The 22,494-nt window shown below is 41.0% G+C and overlaps 1 protein-coding gene across 5 annotated transcripts in view; it reads right to left on the reverse strand.

Moving 5' to 3' along the window:
- The window catches only part of KALRN (kalirin RhoGEF kinase), a 963,226-nt gene that overhangs the window by 105,348 nt on the left and 835,384 nt on the right, over positions 1–22,494 (reverse strand). For 2 of the 5 annotated variants that reach the window (XM_072616710.1, XM_072616708.1), the window contains 2 exons: positions 9,721–10,004; positions 8,750–8,854 (listed from right to left, as the gene is read on the reverse strand). In XM_072616710.1, coding sequence (XP_072472811.1) covers positions 8,750–8,854; positions 9,721–10,004 — 389 coding nt within the window. Of the gene's footprint in view, positions 1–3,341; positions 3,438–8,749; positions 8,855–9,720; positions 10,005–22,494 lie in introns of all 5 variants that reach the window. The other 3 variants (XM_072616711.1, XM_072616712.1, XM_072616709.1) reach the window with 3 other exon arrangements.

Here is a 22,494-nt window from a genome sequence, read left to right on the forward strand (position 1 = left end):
TAGCAATATAGATAATATTCATAGCTGACATTTATGTATCAATTTGAGATTTGCAAAGTGCTTTCCACATATTTTTCTATTCATTCCTTATAAATACCCTATGAAGGTGGTTCAAGGGTATGCTGGAGTCCATTCATATCTGCCTACAGGAGCTGATTGTTAAATTTTCAGTGTGAGAATTTAGGTCTTGAAAATTGGCAAATTATATAAATCAGGGCTTGATTTATTGTTTTACTGCTTTCCCAGACTTAAGAAAATGATCGGGGAAAGGTTAATAATACAAATGAAACTTAAAAGTGTGTTATGCATACAATTTTCCCCCCAGGAGAGCTGATTATTAAACTAACCAGCATAGTCATGGATAGATCTTACATATGCAAGATGTCCCAAAGTCATAAGCTTTACCAACTTAAAATTTTTAACAGCTTTAGAAGCCATTTATCAGCTGTTAAAACTGAAAACGGCATTGAGACTTTAAGGAGCACCCCCATTTTGGGCAGATGAGGAAACAAATTTAAAGGTTAAATGGTATGCCCAAACTCACATTTCTAGCAAATGTCAAAGGTGAAATTTGAACCCTGGTCTCACCTGGCTCCAACTAGAGTCCTCTTTTTCCACTACACTTTGCTTCCAGCTGAAGATCCAGAGTACATTTTGGAGGAATGAATGAAAAAACAATTGCACAAAAAGGCATTTATAAAGTACTTGCTACATGCCAGGAACTGTGCCAAACACTGGGAATACAATTTCCTAAACACAATGTGGTGAATAACTCCCTAAAATCAAAGAAGAAAGCATTCTGCTGCACATGAAGAAGCCACTTCATGAGATGCGGTGGCTCAGTTGGAGTCTCCGTTCTGGAGAACTCACCAGAGGTAAGCCAGGGGCTACTCTTTTCATAACCATAGTCTCCAAATTCCCTCCTTTTCTAGAAGTCGGTCAAGTGGATTCCTGGAATATTTCAATGACATGCTTAATAAGGGCAACTAATGGAAGAATGAGAAGCCCCCTCCAGGATATTCCGTAGGACAAACGTCATTAAGAGATCAAAATAGGCAAGCAGATGTTGAATAAGTCATATTTGTTAAATGCCTACCATGGACAAGATATTCTAGGTGGTCTGGGAGAGGCAAAGAAGTTTAACACACAGCCCTGCCTCAGGCAGCTTCCTATCTACTTATAGAAGACAAGTCCATTGTAAAAGGTCAAAGCAACAATTCTAATAGAGTCATTAGAGGAGGTGTCACTAGGCTATTCATGAGTCTTTGTCATCTGAAATGTATAAAAGAAAAGCACTCTAGGTATTCAGGGAAGAGAAGGGAAGGATGGCGGAAGTCAGACATGATTCCTTTTGAGAAGAAACGAATTTCATACTCAGAGTAGTCCCTGGCTCTTGCTTAGAAACAGAAGGCTGGTAGGAAAATGAAAAACCTTTGAGAGGATTTTATGAGTTCAAATACTAGGAAACTTTAACTGCTAAAACTAATTAAAACTTTCGGATGTAAAATGAAAGAAGATGATACAAAGATTCCTGGGAAAGTTTGCAAGGTGGGATGGGTGGAGTCACTAGCTAACATTCAATGACTGGTGTACAGTAACGAAACAAGTTTCTATGGGGCACTTCTACCCTTTTTTCTTCAATCCCTCCCTCCCCTCCATCTTCTCACACACTAAAAGGATTGGTTACATAGGACTGTTAAGTATGGAAACCAGGAACACAGATGACCATCCCAGTGCCAGCGCAAAAGAAAGAATCAAACCTTAGAGTCTGAAGAATTCTTACAGTTCATCTTTTCCAACTCCTACCCGAAATGTGACTCCTCTCTATGACGTACCTACCAAAAGATCATCCAGGATCTGTCTGAAAACCTCTAGTGACAGGGAGCTCACTACCTCCCAAGGAAACCATTTTATTTTGGGGCTATGCAGCACCTATTCCCATGGCTTAGAAATAGTGGGGAAGGAAACAGGGGAAAGGAAGAAGAAGGGAATTTCTCAATGATATTAATTTGTCACCTTTTTAACATATATCCACAATATATTGTAAAGTGTGGTTGAAGGAAAGTGAGAGAACACTTTATGGACCTAGAACTCTGTTCTGGTGAATATTCTAAGCTTTTGGCCAGCACCGTCTGGGTGCAGTGCTCAAATGCCATGAACTCCATTGTCCCTTCCTCCATTACACTGTCTTCTGAAAAAGAAATGACATTACTGACAAATCATCAACGTCATATGCCTGGAGTTATTTTTCTGGTAGCCAGGATGTGTCTTCAATGAGCCACCCCCACAGACACTTGCCTGTTCCTTATTGTAACCAATTGCCTGTATTTGGGAGGAGGCCCAGTCAGGGCTGGGAGGCAGTCTGCGGTCCTAGAACAAAATCAAGTGATGTCAACTGACCCTGGCAGGAATCAAACCTGTGGCCTTGGCCTTATCATCACAAACAGGGCTCTAAGCCCATCCACAGAGACTTCTCAAAGGCCACTGCTTCCAACAGAACCAGCTTGCAGGCAGTTACATCCCTCTGAGATTTGTCACCATTAATCTGCTCTATCTTCCGGTATAAAGAGAGAGAGAGAGAGAGACACAGAGAGAGAGACACACACACACACACACACACAGAGAGAGAGAGAGAGAGAGAGAGAGAGAGAGAGACAGAGAGACAGAGAGACAGAGAGAGACAGAGAGACAGAGAGAGACAGAGACAGAGAGAGACAGAGAGAGAGAGACAGAGAGAGAGAGAGACAGAGAGACAGAGAGAGAGAGAGACAGAGAGAGAGAGACAGAGAGAGAGAGAGAGAGAGAGAGAGAGAGAGAGAGAGAGAGAGAGAGAGAGAGAGAACAAGAACAAACATGGCTCCAGAATCAAAATTCATCATTCTGTTGGAGGTGAAGGGCTGGGGGTCTGGGAATGACATTAGAGAAGAATATAGAGGGACAGAGGTGGACAGGAGAGAGGTGAAGGCATCCTAAGTTACATAGGGAGAGAGAGGGAGAGGGGAAATGGGGAGAGGATAAGGAGACAGGAGATGAACAAGGGGAGGGGAGAGAGATGCAAGGAGGAGGAGGAGAATAAGAGATAAGGACGGGGAGAGTTGGAGAGGGGGAAGATAGAGACGGGGAGAGTTGAAGAGGAATGGCGGAGTTGGGGAAAGAGTTGGAAAGAGGCAAGGGAAGGGTTAGAGAAGAGAGCTAGAAAGGGGGAAGGAGAGAAGGAAAAGGGGAGAGGGAGATGGAGAAGAGAGGGGAAAGAGAGAGGAGAGGAACACGCACACACACACACACACACGCATGCACGCGCACACACACTTCATCTCTGCTTCCAGGACTCCCCCACTTACCAGTTTACTTTTGACCAATTTTTCTATTGCACTGACAAGATCCGCAGCAGTGGGCACATCAGCAGAGCCCTGTCGGGCTGCTAGCAAAGAGGAGGACTGCAAGACAGTGGGCGGCAAAGGAAAAGCAAATTAGCAAGAAACCAGAAAGAGCAACTAGGCAGGAAGGAGCAGGGAAAGGGACGTGGGAAGAGTAAGCCACAGACAGACCACACAGCACAGCACAGCATGGAGATAGGTCACTGCCCAGTTCCTAGGTCAGGGAAGTTTGACAGCGGCTTCCTCAGTCAACCAGCAATGGCAAAAGAAGGATTGTAATCTCCCGTCAATGCCCCGTACAGGGTTCCAGCAGGAGCTGAGGGAGGACAGTTCTTGAGTTATCCTGGGAATGAAGGAGGGCGGTTCACACTGCCTGTCACTAGGGGCCGAACTCTTTCAGAGGGCAATGATCCACATGACTGCAGGGAGGGGATTCTGGGGATGCGCCCACCTGAGAACGGTGAGAGGAACACCAGTTCTGATGTCAGAGAACCTGGGTTCAAACCCCATTATTGATACTTACTGCCTATGTGACATCCGACAGATCACTTAATAACTCTTGGGCTCAGTTTTCTGCTGTATAAAAATAAAGGGATGGGATAGATGACCACTGAGGTTTCTTCCAGGTTTAGACCTATGATCTGACCTGAGTTATGGGTGGACTCCACTAGGCATCTTGACATAGACATTGGCCTAATCTCTCAGTAGGAGCTAACATGCTGGACACCATCTCTCCCCACCCCTCCTTCCAGCTTTCTTCCCACTGTCCCTCCATAGAGGGAGATGGGTAAAATTCCTACGTTCTTATCGGCTTCCAGACAGAAAAGAAATGAAGTGGACTGTACTTGTTTCTTCTATGGAAGGCATAATACCTCACAGACTGGCCCAGACTTACTGTGACTCACTTGAAGGACCTTCCCCTCTTCCAAATAGCTCAAATAAAGTGGGCTCTTTGGCTATGAGGGTAGGGACTGGACCTGTGAGTGAACTGGTATGGGGAACTCCCAGATGAAGAAAGTCCCTCTACCAGTTCTCCAAAACAAACTTATGATATCTCTCAGAGCTCGAGAGCTTAAGTGACTTGCCCAGTGAGTATATGAGGCAGGATGCAGACCCAGGTCCTTCTGGTTCTAAGGCCAGTTCTCTATACCCTATGCAGGTGGTTCCTCATCAATAAACCCTGTAGATTTAGATTTAAAGAGGAAAGGGCTTCATAGTTTTATTCCTCAAAATTTAGAACTGAGCTTCTTTAGGTAAGAGAGTATAAGAAAACGAAATGTCTGCCTCGCTGCATTTGCGGGCTCACACTGGGGCACAATAGGAAATGAGCTTGGAAAAGTAAGCTAAAATCAGACTGTGGACACCCTTGAATGCCAGGTTCAGAAGCTTGAACTTTATCATGGGCAACTGGAGTCAGTAAAATTTTCTTTCCAGAGGACTAAGACAGACAAAGCAGCATTTTATTTTTCTTCAGCAAAATTATTCTAGTAATAGGATTCCAAGTGGATGGAAGGGAAGGCAGAGAAGAGACAGGAGGTGATTATAGTAGTCTAGGTGAGAGGCAACATTAGGCTGGTCTAGAGTGGTAGCAACGAGAGGGAAAAGAAAAGGAGAGATTTGAAGGGGAAAAACGGTGTGAGAAAAAAAACAAAACAACAAAACAAAAATCCCCAGACTTGGTGACTGATTAGGTCTGTGGGAAGGAAGGTAAGGAGGAGAGGCTGCAGAAAAGGGAGGAAATCAGGGGAATTCTGAGGTCATTTTTGCAGCAGTCTCCAGCAATATGAATAGCACCTAGGGCTTGCCTGGAGAGAAGCACCTGTCAAAGTGTTCTGTGCACTACCAGTCCTAAGGTGAGCTGGGACATTACACAAGCAGAAATCAATTATCATCTGGCAGAACTGGGGTCTGCCCTTCCAGCTCCCAAGTTCCATTTGTCCCCAGCAGACTTATCTGTCAGACTTTGGGAATCTGCATTCTTTATTTTTATTTTCAAAAGCACAAAACTAGGCCCTTTTACCTCATTCCCAATAAACCTCTGTAGCATTCAGTTCAGACAAGGGTGGAAAGAGGACTAAGGTGGCATTTAATAATTAAGTTTGAGCTTTGGGAAGAAAGTCTGAATTTTAACAGCAGTGCATTTTACACCTAGGCCAGGCATGGTCCAAAGCCCATAGGGGAAATAAAGGAAGGCAGAGACAGCTGTTGGGGGTGGAGTGAAGAATGTTTGACTGTGGAACTTCAGAAAGGAGAGCACAAACCTATTGATATGCTAAAAAAAATGAAACTGAATGCTGGCCGATTATAGCCAAGTTTGATCCCATAGAAGAGTAAAGAAAATGTACCTTCATCCTCTTTTTTGCTGAGGTGGGGAAACTGAGTATGGAATATGACAGATATGATTGGATGTAGCTGATATGTTGGCTGGTTTTGCTGAAATGTGTTTATTTTCCTCTTCTTTATTTTTGAAGGTTGGTTGGTGGGGGAGTAAAGGATATATTTGGAAATGAAGGTAATTTAAAAACAAATAAATCAATTAAAATCTTTAAAAAAAAAATAAACACATGCAAAAGAAATTCACTGTATCTGGCTATTATGCCAGTAGTCTGGAGAAGCTCACTTTTCCTTGGGGACTCCTGCTCTCACTGAGAGAGAACATATGCTTTTTCTCTTATTTCTATTTATTTTTGAGGAGAAGAGAGAGAATTAACCCTGTATCTGTGTGTGTGTGTGTGTGTGTGTGTGTATGTTTTCAAGTTTATTTAGGAGCCATGCTGAGGGCCACACCACCTCAAACTACTCAACTTTATCCATCATTTAAAAAAAAAATGAAATATAGAAACCAACAAGGTCAAAGGGCCCCAAAACAGGTACCTGTAGAGCCTTGGATCTCATCCCATTCTTAGAGACAAGCTGCACAAATGTTTTCACTGGGGTCGAAGGGAAAGATAGAGTTTCAGTTCCTGGTCAAATATTACCTAGAAACAAAACATCCTTTCCTCCCAAACAAGGCATGTTGGAGGGAATTGGAAGGGGACAGTTTAGACCAGTGAACTTTAGCTCTCTTATGCAAGTTGGTAGCTAATTGTAGATTGTCTGGGGTGGAAGATAATGGGACATTAATGCTGATACCATCTCTATCACTGTTTACAGAACACTTTACAAGGACCAGTCTCTGGAAAGGTCAGAGCAAAGCAAGTCAAGTCACTGTGAGTTCAAGGCCTAGAGCAAAAAAAAGAAATATTTTTGACTGAGGGTAGAGAGAAATCAGGAGTATCACGTAGCCTTCTTGGTCCTGTCCCCTTCTCACACATATTTTATCCCTGTAACCTTGGGAAATAACTCCTTAGGAAATCGTGCTGAATAGAAAAACACTTGTACTTTCCCTAGAAGATGGCCCCATTGATTAGAACAAGGGTGAGTGGGATTCTACACTGAGTAGTAGAAAATGACTCAGGTAGGCTCAAATGACAAGCCGAAAGAATTGAGGCAAGGATGAAAATGCCATGAGAACCCAAGAGGCATTTGTCAATAAACCTAAAATGGCGTCATTTGGATTAGGTCAAGATCAATGAGTGGCTGATTGTGGGTTGTGGTCCTCCCAAGACATGATAACCCTAATTAGGGTAGGTAGCCCCCATGTAGTCATGAAGGTAGGATATATGTGGCAAAAGGAGAACGATGGTAGAGCAAGTAAATAAAACGGTGTAAGGTGAGACAATGAAATGAAAGTTAAAAAAAAAACCAGAAAAACCAAACCAAAACCATTCTAGGGTCCCCTAGAACCCAATGCTTCTCTCCCAGAGGTCAGGGCTCTGGAAACCCTGCTTATGATATTGAGACACAAAAAATAAATAAGGCAACAGCAATATGAAACAACATATTCAGTAGAAGAACTAGCAATGAGAAAAACAAGTCAACAGGCTAAGTCCTAATACCTGGACTTCCAGACACCCAAAGTCTTAACAGCTAAGTCACTAGATGTAAGGTGGTCACTTCTAAATGGAGATGTTGACCTGTCTGCTATCACTGACTCTTTGCCACCTGAATGGTCCATTCATTATGCAAAGTGAAGATCCTTGGGGACAAGGGCAATTCTTCTTTAAAATATTTCAATTTCCCATCCTGAACCAACAACTGCCCCAATGTACCCTTGGCTTAATACTAGAAGGAACAAGTATGTTAATTGATAGAAAAATTTTAAAATAATAATTTTCCTATTTAGTGATGATTCACTATAATTTCTCCTACCTGTGCAAACTAACTTGAAATACAAATAATTACAAGTAAATATCATTTTATTTTGAAATTAAAATTTTGATTTTACAATATTTTATTTGCCTTGTGGATTTTTTTAAAAAATGCACATGAATTAGTACAGTTTTGTCCTTCGAGTTATACGTAAATTCTGGTCCTTCTATTAATTAACCTCTTCATCCCTTCCTGCCTCTTTCTCTACCCAAGCAAGGCTTCCAGAACATGATTTGGGTACAGAGTGATGGCACTTGTCTTGAGTGGGGAGTTTTTGTTATTATAACTTGGGTTTACTTTCATCATTCAAAGATTAGTGAGTTATTCCTTGGTGTGGTTATTCCGTATCACCAATACGGACAGTAACTCCCTAGGCCTTAGTCAGATAATCTTTGGGAACCTCTATGGCTAAAAGAAACCATAAAACCCTCCAAACCATCTGAGGGCCAATCTTTTAGGGAGGAGAATTTAGGGTTTGGACTAGGAAATAGACCATCATGGAATGAAATCTATACCGATGCCTCTAGGCCTTGCAGGGCCATGTATATTCCAGTCTGGCTTTCCTTGAGCTTCATCCTCTAGAGCAGTGGTGTCAGACTCAAATAGAAACAGGGCCACCAAACCATATATGAGAATCTTTGTGGGTTGCATATTGACTTAGAAAACCACACATGTTTATATATTTCTTTTTTTATTAATACATCAACAAATTGAAATTAGATAGGAACTATATTTTAATCTGGTTTGGGCTACACTCAGAAGTGTTGTGGGCCTCATGTTTGACATCTTTTCTTGAGACAGCTCCTTTTAATTTCAGTTGCTGTCACTGACAAATCCAGAAGCATTACCCTTTGGTTACTGGAAAAAGATGATAAAGACTTATCTGAAGAATCCATACCATGGGATGTCAAGTCAGTACTCTCTTACTGGGTTAGCCAAGAGAAAACCAAGCCTATAATCCAATACAGGTATAACCTGGAACCTATCATGGGCAGGACCTAAAATGGTTGTAGTTTACACTTGAAGTGGGATGAAGGTGGGAAAAAGATGCTACAAGCAAACATCACAAAGGAGACCAAAGACCTGCTCCAACATGCATGGAGGTGGTCAAAAGAACCTACCATTTCATCCTGTGTGGGATCGTTGTCAAAGATTTTCATTGGAGGAGGAAGTGGTGTGTGGGACTCTTCATCTGGCTCATCTTCACCCCAACCTTTCTTGGTCTTCTACAACCAAGAAAGCACCGTTAATCATAGAATCACAGCATTGTGGATCTAGAGCTTAGCACAAAGCCTGCTTCATAGTAAATGCTTAATAAATCTTCTATCTTTCTCTTTAGAGGTGGAAGGGGCCATAAAGGCCACCTACTACTCCCCCTTTGTTTTCACCAATGAGGAAACAGACACTTAGGGAAGTTGAGTGACTTTTCTAATATCACACAGGTAGTTAAGTGTCAGGGGCAGGACTTGAATCTATGCCTTCTGACTCCACAACTCTTAGCTTTTTTACTATACTATGCTGCCTACAATCTTATGTAAACATAATGTCCCTGGTTTGATAGTTTTTAAAATAAAAACTACAGGACCAGTTGAAAACTGAGGCACCACTTGTATTTATCCCACCTCTCTTCCTCTCCAAAAAGGTGATTATGGATTCTCTGTGCTATGGTAAATATAACCACTTGCTACAGCCTTAATCTAGATGATTGGGGCTGTTTAGATGAAGTCCAGATGAGAAGCAGGGCACCAGATTAAATGGCAGTCAAAGACTCTGTTCAATTTCAGTCCTAGAAAATCTGTCCGATCAGTCATTCAGGTATGAGTCAATATATGATTCCCTGTTTTAATGAATACTGAGCATAATGATTATGATTGATAGGCTTTGGAGAGGCTGAAAGAATTGGATTCCCCTAACCCAAAGGAGAAGATCACAGAGGAGGTGTTGGAACTGGCCAAGTACCTTAAAAACTCATAAAAACTATGGTAGAGGGGACATGAAGGCTCAACTAGAGGGACCCAAAATCACCCTTTCCCCTACTTCCCCATCAGTGGGCTACTTTCCACCACCACCCTAGGACTCCCAGGGAAAGTACCTCATCAGCACTGTCCCCCTGTGGGGTGGTTTCATCTCCAGTCTTGGGGGATCCCAGATCGAAACTTTTCCGACCATCTCGTACTTTCTTTTGCTTTTTGATGTTGCTTTCGGCTTTGCCACTGTTGAGCCTGCGTACAGGACTGGTCAACCATTTCTTGAGGGTGTTGGTGGAACGTTTGGGACCTGGAGAGCTCTGGATGGAGTTTAAGGAAGACTGAGGTTGGAGATTGGCCACAGACTCTGACTTGCCTCCATTTTCACCCGAAGAGGCTGAGTAAGCATCTGCAGGGAGACAGAGAGGGGATAAAAGATGAAAATAAGGGTCAAGCAGGCCAACAGACTCATTTACAATCCCTAGAGCAAACCAAGCACATTCTCAGGATGCTGGCTACCAAGCAGGGTCTGCTCTAAGAAGATACAGACAGGACCAGTCTGTTGTGGCATAGTGAAAAGAGCAAAGGATTTGGAGTTGGAATTCCACCAGTGCCCCTTGTAATTACTGAAAATCAGTCATTTAATATGGCAAAATCATTTAGCCTCTCTGGACCTCAGTTTCCTCATTTAAAAAATGAGGCATTTCCCTTTGACCCTACAATACCACTTCTAGGGCTGTATTCCAAAGAGTTCACACAAATGGGAAAAGGACCCACATGTACAAAAATAGTTATAGCAGCTCTTTTTGTGGTGGAAAAGAACTGGAAATTGAAGGGATATCCATCAATTGGGGAATGGCTGAACAAGTTGTGGCATATTAATGTAATGGAATACTACTGTGCTATAAGAAATGGTGAACAAGTGGACATCAGAAAAACCTGGAAAGACTTAGATGAATGATGCTGAGTGAGGGGAGCAGAACCAGGAGAATACTGAACATAGTCACACTGTTCTGTAACTGACTTTGATAGACTTAACTCTTCTTGGCAATGCAAGGTTCTAAGACAACTCCAAAAGACTCATGATGGAAAATGCCATCCACATCCAGAGAAAGAATTAGAGTCTGAACACAGATTGAAGCACTCTTTGCTCTCTCTTTTTTTGTTTTGTTTTGTTTCTTTTCTTGTGGTTTATTCCATTGGTTATAATTCTTCTTTGCAACATGACTAATGTGAAAATACATTTAATATGAATGTATATGTACAGCCTATATCAGACTGCACACAGCTTGGGAAGGGGGGGGGTGGGCGGGGAGGGAGAAAATTTAAATCTCAAAAGCTTTGTGGAACTGAATGTTGTAAACTAAAAATAAATATCTTTTAAAATGAGGTGTTTGTACTATATGGCATCCATCTAGCTCTAAATACACGATGGTATGATTTCCATCTCTGTCCCTTCTCACTCCTTCTGCCTCAACTCCTGATTTATTGATTTACTGTCTTCAAGGAAGAGCCTTATTGTATCAAATACCCATACTGCATTGGTCTCTGACCACCTCTAGACCAAGTTATATTTTAGATTTAAGCAAATTATTATACTCAATGTACTGATGGAAGGGAGTGGTATCACAGAGAACTCTTAAAACATTTCTGTTTTCTTAGGCCTGGATCATGTGATTTGGCCACTTCCCTTCCTAAGGATGCCAAGTTTCAGCTGATATGAAAATGAGGTCTCATTGCTTGGGCTCACACCAACAGTCCATGGAAGAGGTCCAGAACCATGCTGGGAGGCAAAACCAAGCCATTTTGAAATTAAATATTGGTTATGGATAATCCACATGGAGACAGTTCAAAATAGATTGTAAAGTAAATACATTTGTGCCAACAGAACTTGGGAACACACATTCTGTTCTCCAAAGACCCTTTTGAGTGCCTCATAACCCTATGGAAATGCTATTAATCCTATGGACTGCCAGTAGGATATCCTTAAATTATTACCATATTGGGTTTTAATAATACCCTTATCTTCAAAAAGCATACCCTCTCTTTCCTATAAGACTCTAAAAGTCATTTAACCTCTAAGGGCTCTAGGCAACTCTGGAAAACTAAGTTGCAAAGAATTGCTGACCTGCATTAGTGGAGGTCATTTCCTAACCTAGTACTTCCTATACCAGTTAAATCACAAGTCCAGTCCTTAATGGCTATACTTATACTATCTTTTGTTGTTGTTAAGTTATTTTTCAATTGCATCCAACTCTCCATGACTTCTTTTGGGGTTTTTCTTGGCAAAGATAATGGAATGGTTTGCCATTTCTTTCTCCAATCCATTTTACAGATAAGGAAACTGAGGCAAATAGTATTAAGCGACTTGCCCAGGATAACACAGCTAATTAAGTGTCTGAGGCTAGATTTGAACTCAGGTTTTCCTGATTCCAGGGCTGGTACTCTATCCACTGCTCCACCTAGCTTAGAGAGTTGTGAGGAAAGCACTTTGTAAATCTGAAAGTACAGAATACATGTGAACCATTTGTATTTATGCAGGATCATACATTTAGAGCTGCAGGGGACCCTAGCAGCAGAGAGTTCAGCTCCTTCATCTTACAAATTAGGGAATCGAAGCACAGAGAGGATAAGAGACTTAACCTGAGGACTTTTTTCTATGACCTTCACTTGAGTGTAGACATTGCCAGGGGTATGAACACCCTTGCTGACCCTGCTTTAGCCTCTCTGACGTTACTGTAACTTTTGCCAGAACTGTCTATCCACATTCAAAGGATAACATTAATGCTTTAAAATGATTTCATCACCCCCTCATTCCCTACCTCCTTCTGCTCTCCCCACCCCCAAGGCAAAGGGGCCTTGCTTACTTTAAAGTACCATGGTATGATTGTAAACATCACTGGATTAGGCTTAAATCATGACTCTGAGTGGCCACATCTCTTTGGAAGTGACCTACAAAATAAAGGAATTAGACTAGATGGTCTCTAAGTGACTAGCCCATGGTCACACAGTCAGTAAGTGTCTTAGGTAGGATTTGAACTCAGGTCTTCCTGGCTCCAAGTTCAACATTTTCTAGCTACCATGTCATCTAAATCCTGGCCTGGATAATCTCCAGGTCAACATGAAAGAGCCACATGATCATTGGTTTAGAACTAAGAGGAAACTTAGAGGTCATATGGTCTAAGCCCCTCATTTTCAAAATGGGGAAACTGAGGCCCAGAGAAGTGAAATGACTTTTTCAAGGTGACACAGCATGTTGCAAAGGTCATTTAACTACAAATCCAGCATTCTTTTCACTGTTCTACATTGCCTTATCACATCCTGAAATGACAGATATTTGGTTCATCCATAAGCCAAATTGGCACCAAGCACTTTTTTATTTCAAGTACTTTATTCACATTTTTGAGGAAGATCATCATTTGAACACTGGCATTAAGAGGCCTAGAGCTGAACTCTCAAACTTCCTTTCTCACGTACCTAGGACCAACATGGAAGAATGAGTTGCCTTTGTTAGTGGATGTCCCTTTAAGGGAAGAGCTAAGGTCCCATTTTGGAATATTCCTTCCTAGATTTTTGTGTGTGTGTGTGTGTGTGTGTGTGTGTGTGTGTGTGTGTGTGTGTACATTATTTTCTGGGTATTGGGTGTGGGGAGAATTCCTGCTGTACAAGAGACCAAGAGATGAACATCTCCACAGGGTTACTTGTAGGAACCAGAGATTCTCTGTTATCTCCCTACTGATAATCTGCAGACACTTTCCATTCACCAAAGGTCTGGACTATCACGTGTCTCCCTGAAATCCCAGCCTTAAAAACTCAGGTTTATCAGCACACAGTTTCAGCAAAACCCAAGGTCTCAGCATTGTTAACTTTGCCCTGTGTTGATAAACATTACGGAGAATGTGCTGTCCAAGTTCTCTGTTCCATGGAACATCACAGCCTGGCTGAAAGATTCAAATTTTTCATCTGCTCCTTGATTGGGACCCCACCCCCACCTCCGCCTTTTTTTTTTCTCCTTTGTCCTATTTAATTCCACAGAAACAATTTCTATGCAAAATTAATGGTGTGAACTCCAATGGTGTGAACTTCTATCCTTTTAAATTTGGACACCCCCAATTTTAAGTTCTACTTTATGAGAGCCTGCCTCTGTCACTTTCTATTTGTGTGACCTTGGGCATGTCTATTCACTTCTGAGACCTTTCTTTATCTAGAAAATGAGGGGCTGAGCCAGATGGACTCTCAGGCCCCTTCCTGCTCAAAATTGGTGGCTCTAGGATGCAATTCAAGCTTGACTGCACATCGGAGTGTCTAAGATTTGGAAGTTACCCCGTAAGGTTTAGTTTACGACAGTGTCCAAGCAATTCCAGACACAGAGTTTGCTTAAAACCTGCCAGTGGCTCATGGCTTTTTAGGATAAACATCATACAGGATGAAATACAAACCAATTTCACTGGTTTCAAATATAAACTTTTTGACCTAATAGTCAAGGCCAAAGTCTTCTACAATCTGTCACTAATCTATATATTTCTATTCTTAATAAAGGTGAATCACAGTTCTCACCTTTTTCGCATGCTAAGCTTCAACTAAACTGGACTAGCTATTTCCAAATTGCATCCAGTTTTTTGTTACTCGTGGGCATTAACACAGATTCTCCCTGTGCTTGGGGTATATTCTCTCCCACATCTCCACCTAGTAAAATCCCTCTTGATCCTTCAAGACCATCTTAGGAGCCATAGCTTCCATGGAGTCTTCCCTGATTTTCCATCTCACCTCCCTCCATGTTTCTTCCCTCCCTCCCTTTACTTTCCTTCCTTCCATTCATCCTTCTTTCCTTCTCTTCCCCTCCTTCCCTTTCTTTCTCTGCTCCTCCTTCCCTCTTTTTTCCTTTTTCTCTTTTTCTTTTCTTTCCTCCCTTCCTCTTCCTTTCCTCCATTCCCTTTCTCCTTCCCTTTCTTTTTTTCCCCGTTTTCCCTCCTTCCCCTCTCCTTTCCTCCTTCCCTTTCCCTCCCTCCTTCCCCCTTCCCTTCCTTCCTCTTTCCATACCCAATTCCCTTCCTCCTTTTCTTTATTTCACTCAGGCTGTAAGTTCAGCATCCACACAAGGTTTCAAAGCCCAGTGCTAACTGAGACAGAAACCTTAGCCTGCTCCATTTTTCTAACCTGGGCCAATCTGCCCCATCTTAAGCAGACTAGTACCCCACCCCTCTCAATCACTGAGCTCACCATCTTAGTGTAGGATGTAATACAGTTACCCACTTGGCTTTAGCCTATTACAGCTTTGTAATTCCTGAACTCAAATGATTGGCTAGCCTGAACCTCCTCCAGCAACAAGGACTATAGGTGAGCACTACCACGAGGAGCCATAACATTTCTTATAACATCTTGGTTGGCCTCCTCCTTTGTATATCTTGCCTTTCATCATACTGATTACATGTCTTATCCTCCATGAGACAGACCTTGCTCCCAAGGGGCCCATAGCATTGTTCTCCATCTTTATATCCTATATAAAGATATCTTATATTATATAAATATATTTACCATATAAATATATATTACACAAATATATACACACCATATAAACATGTTATATAAATATATACCATACAAGTATGTCATATTATATAACCATATACCATATAAATATATATACACCATATGAACATATATCATATTAATATATACATATAATATATATTATATAAATATATGCCATATACATATCAATTATGTAAATAACATATTTTCACATGGTAGGTGTAAAATAATTGACGCAGTAAACGAAACTGTAGAGCAGGCACTTGATGTTCTTGTTGGCTAATGTTCTTTGGGCTGGAATTGGTAGGACTTTGTATGTGGGGCAAACAGTTGTCTGCACCTGTACTTCATGTCCTATCCCTGAATTTTAAAGGACTTCAGAGATCTTCTATAATCTGACCTCCTTCCCATTAGGAAGCTGTTGCTGTTCAGGCATTTCAGTCATATCTTGACTCTTCGTGACCCCGTTGGGGGTTTTCTTGGCAAAGATACTGGAGTGGTTTGTTATTTCCTTCTCCAGCTCATTTTACAGATAAGAAACTGAGGCAAACAGGGTTAAGTAACTTTTCCAGGGTCACACAGTTGGTAGGTCTGTGAGGCTGGATTTGAACTCAGAACTTCCTAACTCTAGGCTACTCGCTTTATCTACTGTCCCTTCTAGCTGTCTTCCCAATTAGGAAGAGAGGCATCCAAATCATGTGATATCAGTCAGTCAAAAAGCATGCAAGTGCTAACTATGTTCCAGGCCCTTGAATAAATGCTACTGATACAAAAAGAAATCCCTTAAGACCTTTAAATTCTGATGGAGGAAACAGCATGTTAATAACTAGGTGTGTGAGTGTGTGTGTGTGTGTGTGTGTGAGATATACGTATATATATGTAAAATACACACAGAAGAAATGGAAAACAGTCAAAACGGGGGAGGCATTAGCAACTGGGAGAAAAGGGAAACTCTTTCCACACAAGGTGAACTTTGAGTTGAGCCTTGAAGGAAGCCAGAGACCAAGAGGTGGAGGGGAGGGAGTAGAGTGATGGCTGAATCCATGGCTTCTCTCCATAAGAATTCATCCATCTAGGCCTTTTTGGAGTATTTCCTGACACTGCAAAGGGAGGAGGGGAGAGGAGGAGGAAAGCACTCAGAAGGTTTTTTTTAAAAAAGAGCAAATTAATGAGAAGTTACAACCCACTAGAGACCTCTGCCAGATTACAATGTTTCACAAACTGCTAAGTCATTAAAATACACAAGATTTAATTAATGTACCTCATAAGCACTAATTACCAAGCTATAATTCCTAAACAGCCCATGAGATACCTATATAACCATAGATGTTTGAGACAAATAAACACTTGTAGAATAAAATATTTTAATTCACTCTACATAAAATTGTGGAATATTACTTAAGAATAAGAGTAGCTAACATTCATTTCCAGAGTTTTTAAAGTTGACAAAGCACACTCTCTCTATAAAATCTTAGTTTCTAAAGAGAGTCCAAGGCTGAGTAAGGAGCAAAAAGTGAAAGTGAGGGCCCAGAAACTTAGAATTTTAATAAATGCCTTAAGGTTTCTGGGTAGGGAATCTAATCTCCACCGTTAAAGACTGTTGATAGTGGACGCATCGTCATCCAACATATTATGACATTATGCATTCATTACGTATTTAATTCTTTAATGTACCCTTATTAATATAAACTAACAAAATAAGAAAACTGATCTGCAGTCTATAAAAGTCACAACAAAAAGAAGGTAAGTAACTAAATGAGTTGAGGTCCTTTCCAACTCTAATTTACGTTTCTCTGAGTCTAAGTAAAGAGATAAAAAAAAAAAAAAAAGCACAAGTTGCTGGTTCCTGTGAATCCAAGTAAGTTTAACCAGATTAACCATATTTATGGGCTTAGCACATATTAATTGCTTAATAAATTTCCTATCCCCAGGAAATGATTAATATAACCAGTGATCTTTGAAAGATGATGGAGAATGGGAGAAATGCTCTTGGAGATGAGAGGGAAAGGGAGGGGAGGAGGGATAAGAGAAAGGGAGAGATGAGAGAGACAAGAGAGGAGAGAAAAGTTGCCAGTGAGCTAGGCTTCATTTCCTGGAAAAATTCTAGGCCATGTTATGAAATGGATGTTTTACGAACCTCTAGAAAGAGATGTGGCGATCACCAAGAGCCAGCATGGCTTCATCAAGAGCAATCCAGGCCAGAATAACTACATTTCCTTTATGGATAGAGTTATTAAATGAGTAGATCAGGTGAATCCTATAGATAGAATTTACCTAGATGTCAGCAAAGCAATTGAAAAAGTCTCTTCCTGTTCTTCATGTGAATAAGAAGGGGAGGTGTAAGCTAAAAAGGAGTGCCATTGGGTGGATTTGGTACCAATTCAATAACCCGTCCCAAAGAGTATTCATAATGGCTCAGTAGATGGAAGTCTTTCACACACAGAATAGTGCCTTAAGGATCAGTCCTGTTCCATTCAACATTTTTATTACTGACTTGGATGGAGGAATAGGTCACATGTTTATTGAGTTTTCTGATGACAGCGATCAGGGCGGGACAGTTGACCTGTAGTATGACAGACTCCTTATTTCTTCCTAACTTCTCAGTCTTCTTATACCTTCCACAGACTTGCTTTTCCTCGAATAAGATACTCTACCTCCGAACCCTGTACCTTTTTTCCGGGGGGGGTGGGGGAAGGCCTTGCAGGAATTCTCTCCCACCTCATTCAGCCTCTTGGCTTCCTTCAAGTCCCAGTTCAAATCTCACCTTCTTTCAGAAGCCCTTCCAAAGCTCCACTAATGCCAGTGCTTCCCCTCTGCTGATTAACTCCAACTTACCCTGTAGATATCTTATTTGTACCTAACTATTTTACATGGTGTCTCCCCTATTAGAATGTGAGCATGTGAGCTCCTTGTGATGAAACATGCTATCTATCTGCTTCCAGAGAGAGAGAAGTGAGGGACTCCCAAGTGTAGACTGAGATATCTATCTCTATAAACTCATGATACACACATATATATGTATACATACATAGTTACATGTATACATATACAAACACACAGCTAGTGTTTTTTTATGCTTAACTATATATGTTTGTAATGGGTTTTGTTTTTCTTGCTTTCTCAAAGAGGTAGGAAGGAGTGAAAGAGGACTTAAAAATAACATGAAATTGAATTAAAAGAATTTTTTAATGGGAGTTCATTAAGAGCAGGGACTAATTTTTGCCTTGGTAACCCCAATGCTTAGTACAGAGTCTGCCTAATAAATGACTTGTTGACCTGATGACTTGTTAGTGGGTCTCCCTTCACTAACAGTAATTAAGCAAAAGCTGTTGGGTACTTGCTAGGTATCCTACAGAGTTCTTTTAATGTCTAGATTGAACTAGATAACTTCTGAGGTCTCTCTCAGTTCACATTCTGCGTTACAACAGCATCAAAGAGATGTCCATCTTAGATTTTGTGAAAAAAAAGTCTCACTGGTCTTCACTCATTATTTCAATTAATGAGATTTTCATAAAGGTTTGAATGATAACACTGTCATTAGAACTAAACTTGGATTCAGAAAGATCTGAATTCAAATATTGACTCTGATGCTCACTAGCTGTATGACCCTGGGAAAGCCATCTAACTCTTCTCAGTCTCAGTTTCCTCATCTATAAAATGGGGATAATAATAGCCACTAACTCCCAGGTTGTTATGAAGATAAAATGAGATACCATATGTACAGTGCTTAGCTAACCTTAAAATACTATAGAAATCCTAGTAAACATTAGATCTTCATACTCTGAATTCTAATAGGATTTTCAAGGAAAAATAGCATTGGCAAACACAGCTTTTCTAGGGCTTATGCTGAAAGAAGAACCCATGATTACCCTGGATGTATCTCATCCTGTCCTTAAACTGCTTTTGGTCTGTTCCATGTTCTTCTCTGGTAATCTCTCATGCAGACTGAAAAATAAATCTTTACAATCTACCCCCTTTGGATGTTAAGAGCACTGATTGATATTCCAGTGCTAGGCTGTGCCCACAAGTCACCTGGAGGGATTTCTAGGTTCCTTGGAGCACATGCCTGAAAGTCAAACCCAGGAAAACATTTTTCTTTTACAAGTATAAATGCACTAGCCTAGAACCCAAGGGCCAAGATTCCACCCTTTGGCACTGGCTATTGACTGTGCCCCACTGAGTATCAGTTTTCCTTCCCGTGGGAAGACGTAGAATCTGATCAAGAGTGAAGTAAGTATAAGTAGGAAAATCATATATACAGTGATGATAAGATAAACAGAAAAACTAAAATACTCAAAACTAAACGCCTTACAAGAATGTACCTTCCTTCCCTTTCCCTGTAGAGGTAGGGGGACTGCAGCTAGGGAACATTGCATATGCTGTCAGACATAATATGGATGTGGTATGTTGCTTTTTTCCCTTCTTTTAAAATCTTTCTTATAAGGAATGAATAATTGGGTAGAGGAGGGAAGAGGGACAGATGTGGAAATGAAGGTGACATAAAAACAAGAAGGTAGCAATAAAAATAACACTGAAATGAAAGAAAAACAAATTTAGTTTCCATAATTTATGCTCCTTAATTTAGTAGTAATAGTAATACTAGCTGACACCTAAATAATGCTTTCTGGTTTGAAAATCACTTTGCTTATATTACCCTTTGGGTGATAAGCAGATGGCAAGCCTACTGAGACCTTCTTTGGCCATCATCATTTGGGTATACTTACTTCTTGGAATTCAAGGTCAATGGGAAGCGAAAAGGTTTTCCTTAAACCCTGTCTCCCCTGAGGTCTACTAAGCTGCTCTGCACACAGTAGGTACTCCATGTGTCTATGAGGTTTAAACTGAAAGCACCAAGAAGCAGTATGATTTGTCACAGTGGATAGAGAGCCATTCCTAGAGACCCAAAGGCCTAAGTTCAAATTCTACCTTTGACCCACATTAGATGTCTAACCCTGGTCAGGTCACTTAAAATCTCAGTGCCCCAGGTAACTTTCTAAGAGCAGAAGTTTCAGAGAAGGTAACAATCTAAATGGATAGAAGAAGTATGCCAATGAAATTACAGTCAGTCAAAAAAAAAGAAAAAGAAACAATTGAAGATTCAAGGCATCACTGAAGTCTAGAAAAATTCTCATCTGCCTCCTCCTTCATCAACAGAACCTGCTGTGCTAATCAAAGAAAGAAACTAACTGGGTCAGCCATGAATGGCTTTTCTCAAGAGCCCAGTAGAGAGTCTGTACTGTGGGATCTTTAGATCTATAAATATTCACTAACTTTCCAAATGACCAAGCCCCAGGCCTTGGACTGGAGGGAGGTAGCTCCCTCGGAGTCCTTTGAGAATCTTCAAAATTATGTTGACTTTTGTCACAACTGGGATCTTTCCTGCCATTCTATTTCCCTCATTCTCAGCTTTAATTGGGTTTCACTTTTTTTCCATGAAGTTAGTAGGTAAAAGTTGCAAAGAGACAAGATGGTGGCAGCAAACTTCCTAACAACTAGAGATATCCAAAGGGGGAATGGGCTGCCTCTTGAGGAAGTGATATCTCATTGGAAGCCTTCAGGAGGCTGGAGAACCACTTTTGGGCTATGTCATTATGGGAATTCTGGATTCTGTTCATGGGTGGGCTGGAATATCTGGCCTCTGAGATTTCTGCTAACTCAGAGTCTGATGTAATGGTATCTAAGTTGGACTTGTTTTTATTTTTTTCTTAACAAGGTCACACAGGTCCTCCCATATTACTTCAAGTAGTGAAATTTTAGTAGAATGTTAAGATAGGGTACATACTCAGAAGAGATTTCAATTCTTCTCCACCCCCCTCCCCCAAATAGCAGCTTCAGATTAAAGAACCCTAGAAGGTTCTGACAGAAATACCCACTAGTGGCAATATGTTCATTTTACAGGTGAGGAAACAAGGACCAAAAGAGTAAAAGGGACTGTCCCAAGGATACAGTGAACGAAGGGCAGGAATAGGGTCAGCACCCAGGCCTCCTGGGTCCCATTCATTCACTGACTCAGAACCTATGACAGGGGAGACAGAGTAGTAGGCACTAGGGGATATAGTCAGGATAAAGAAGAACACAATCCCTAACTCAAGGAAAGGGAAAGCAAAGTAGGGGAGATATGTATAGAAATGTAGAGATACAAATAGAGACTACAAATTAGAACGTGGTAAGGGTATGAGGAAAATACAAGCAATCTGTTGTGAGTTGAGAGGCGGGATTAATCACTAGTGACTGGGGGTGGAAGATAAATCAAGGAAGGCTTCAGAAGGGACATCTGGTCTCAGCCTTGAAGGCTAGGGAGAATTTATAGGAACAGATAGGCAAGTGTAGAGAAGGGGACAATTTTAGGCACAGGGGACAGCATGAGCAAAGGCACAGGGGGAAAATCCAGGATATGTTTGGGAATGGTGGGTGAGTAGTCCATTTTGTTCAGCATTTATTTGGCATACAAGAGGCCACGTGTTACAAAAAAGTAGGTTGGAGCCAAACTGTAGAGAGTCTTGAATGGCAAGGAGAGGAGTTTAGACTTTATCTTGTAGGCACTAGGGAGTGACTGAAAGGTTTTGGATAGAATGGTGACAGAATCAGATCTGGCTGTTACAGGATGAGAGATTAGACTTGTGATTTCATCATAGGGTAAGAAAAGGGTTTCATCACCCAGGTAAGAAAATTCCCTCTCCCCAATTATCTGCAATTCATAGTTAGTTGCCTAGAATAGTATTTTCAAACTCAAAGTGCCACTAAAACTTTCATAAAGATCCCTGGTAGCACATACACACTTGGAAAGCCACATATTAACACTATATTCTAATGTGTTTTGATTTATTTTCATTAAATAGTTCCTACTTTTCATTTTGATCGAGTTCAGGCAGCACTTGACACCTCTGCCCTAGAGCACTGAGAAGAAATGACTTGCCTAAGGTCACAGAGCCAGGATGTGTCCCAGGCTGGACTTGAATTCAGGTCTTCCTGATTTTGAGGCCAACTCTCTATTCACTGTGCAATTCTGCTTCTCAATGGATTTTATGGAATAGATACTAGAAAGAGACAGGATATTTCACAGTCTTCACAGTCTATGATGTGTCTATTAAAAGAGACTTGGAAATTGCCTGCTAGAAATGTCTCTGCCATCACTGTTAGTTGGTTTTGCAAACCAGTTGGAATAATTTTATTCCCTGGGGGTGCTGTCTGTGATTATTCTAAGATGTACTACATAAACTGTTCAGCTATCTTTGTATATTCTGAATGTTTTTCAGAAAACAAAGCCACTTTCCCACTCACCCATCACTACACAGAACATAAAAAATTTCCCGAGAAAACCCCATTTGAATTCATTTCCTTCCCCACTAAATACATTGCCAGAGAAA

Source organism: Notamacropus eugenii, chromosome 5 (genome assembly GCF_028372415.1).
Source record: "Notamacropus eugenii isolate mMacEug1 chromosome 5, mMacEug1.pri_v2, whole genome shotgun sequence".
Lineage (NCBI taxonomy): Eukaryota > Metazoa > Chordata > Mammalia > Diprotodontia > Macropodidae > Notamacropus > Notamacropus eugenii.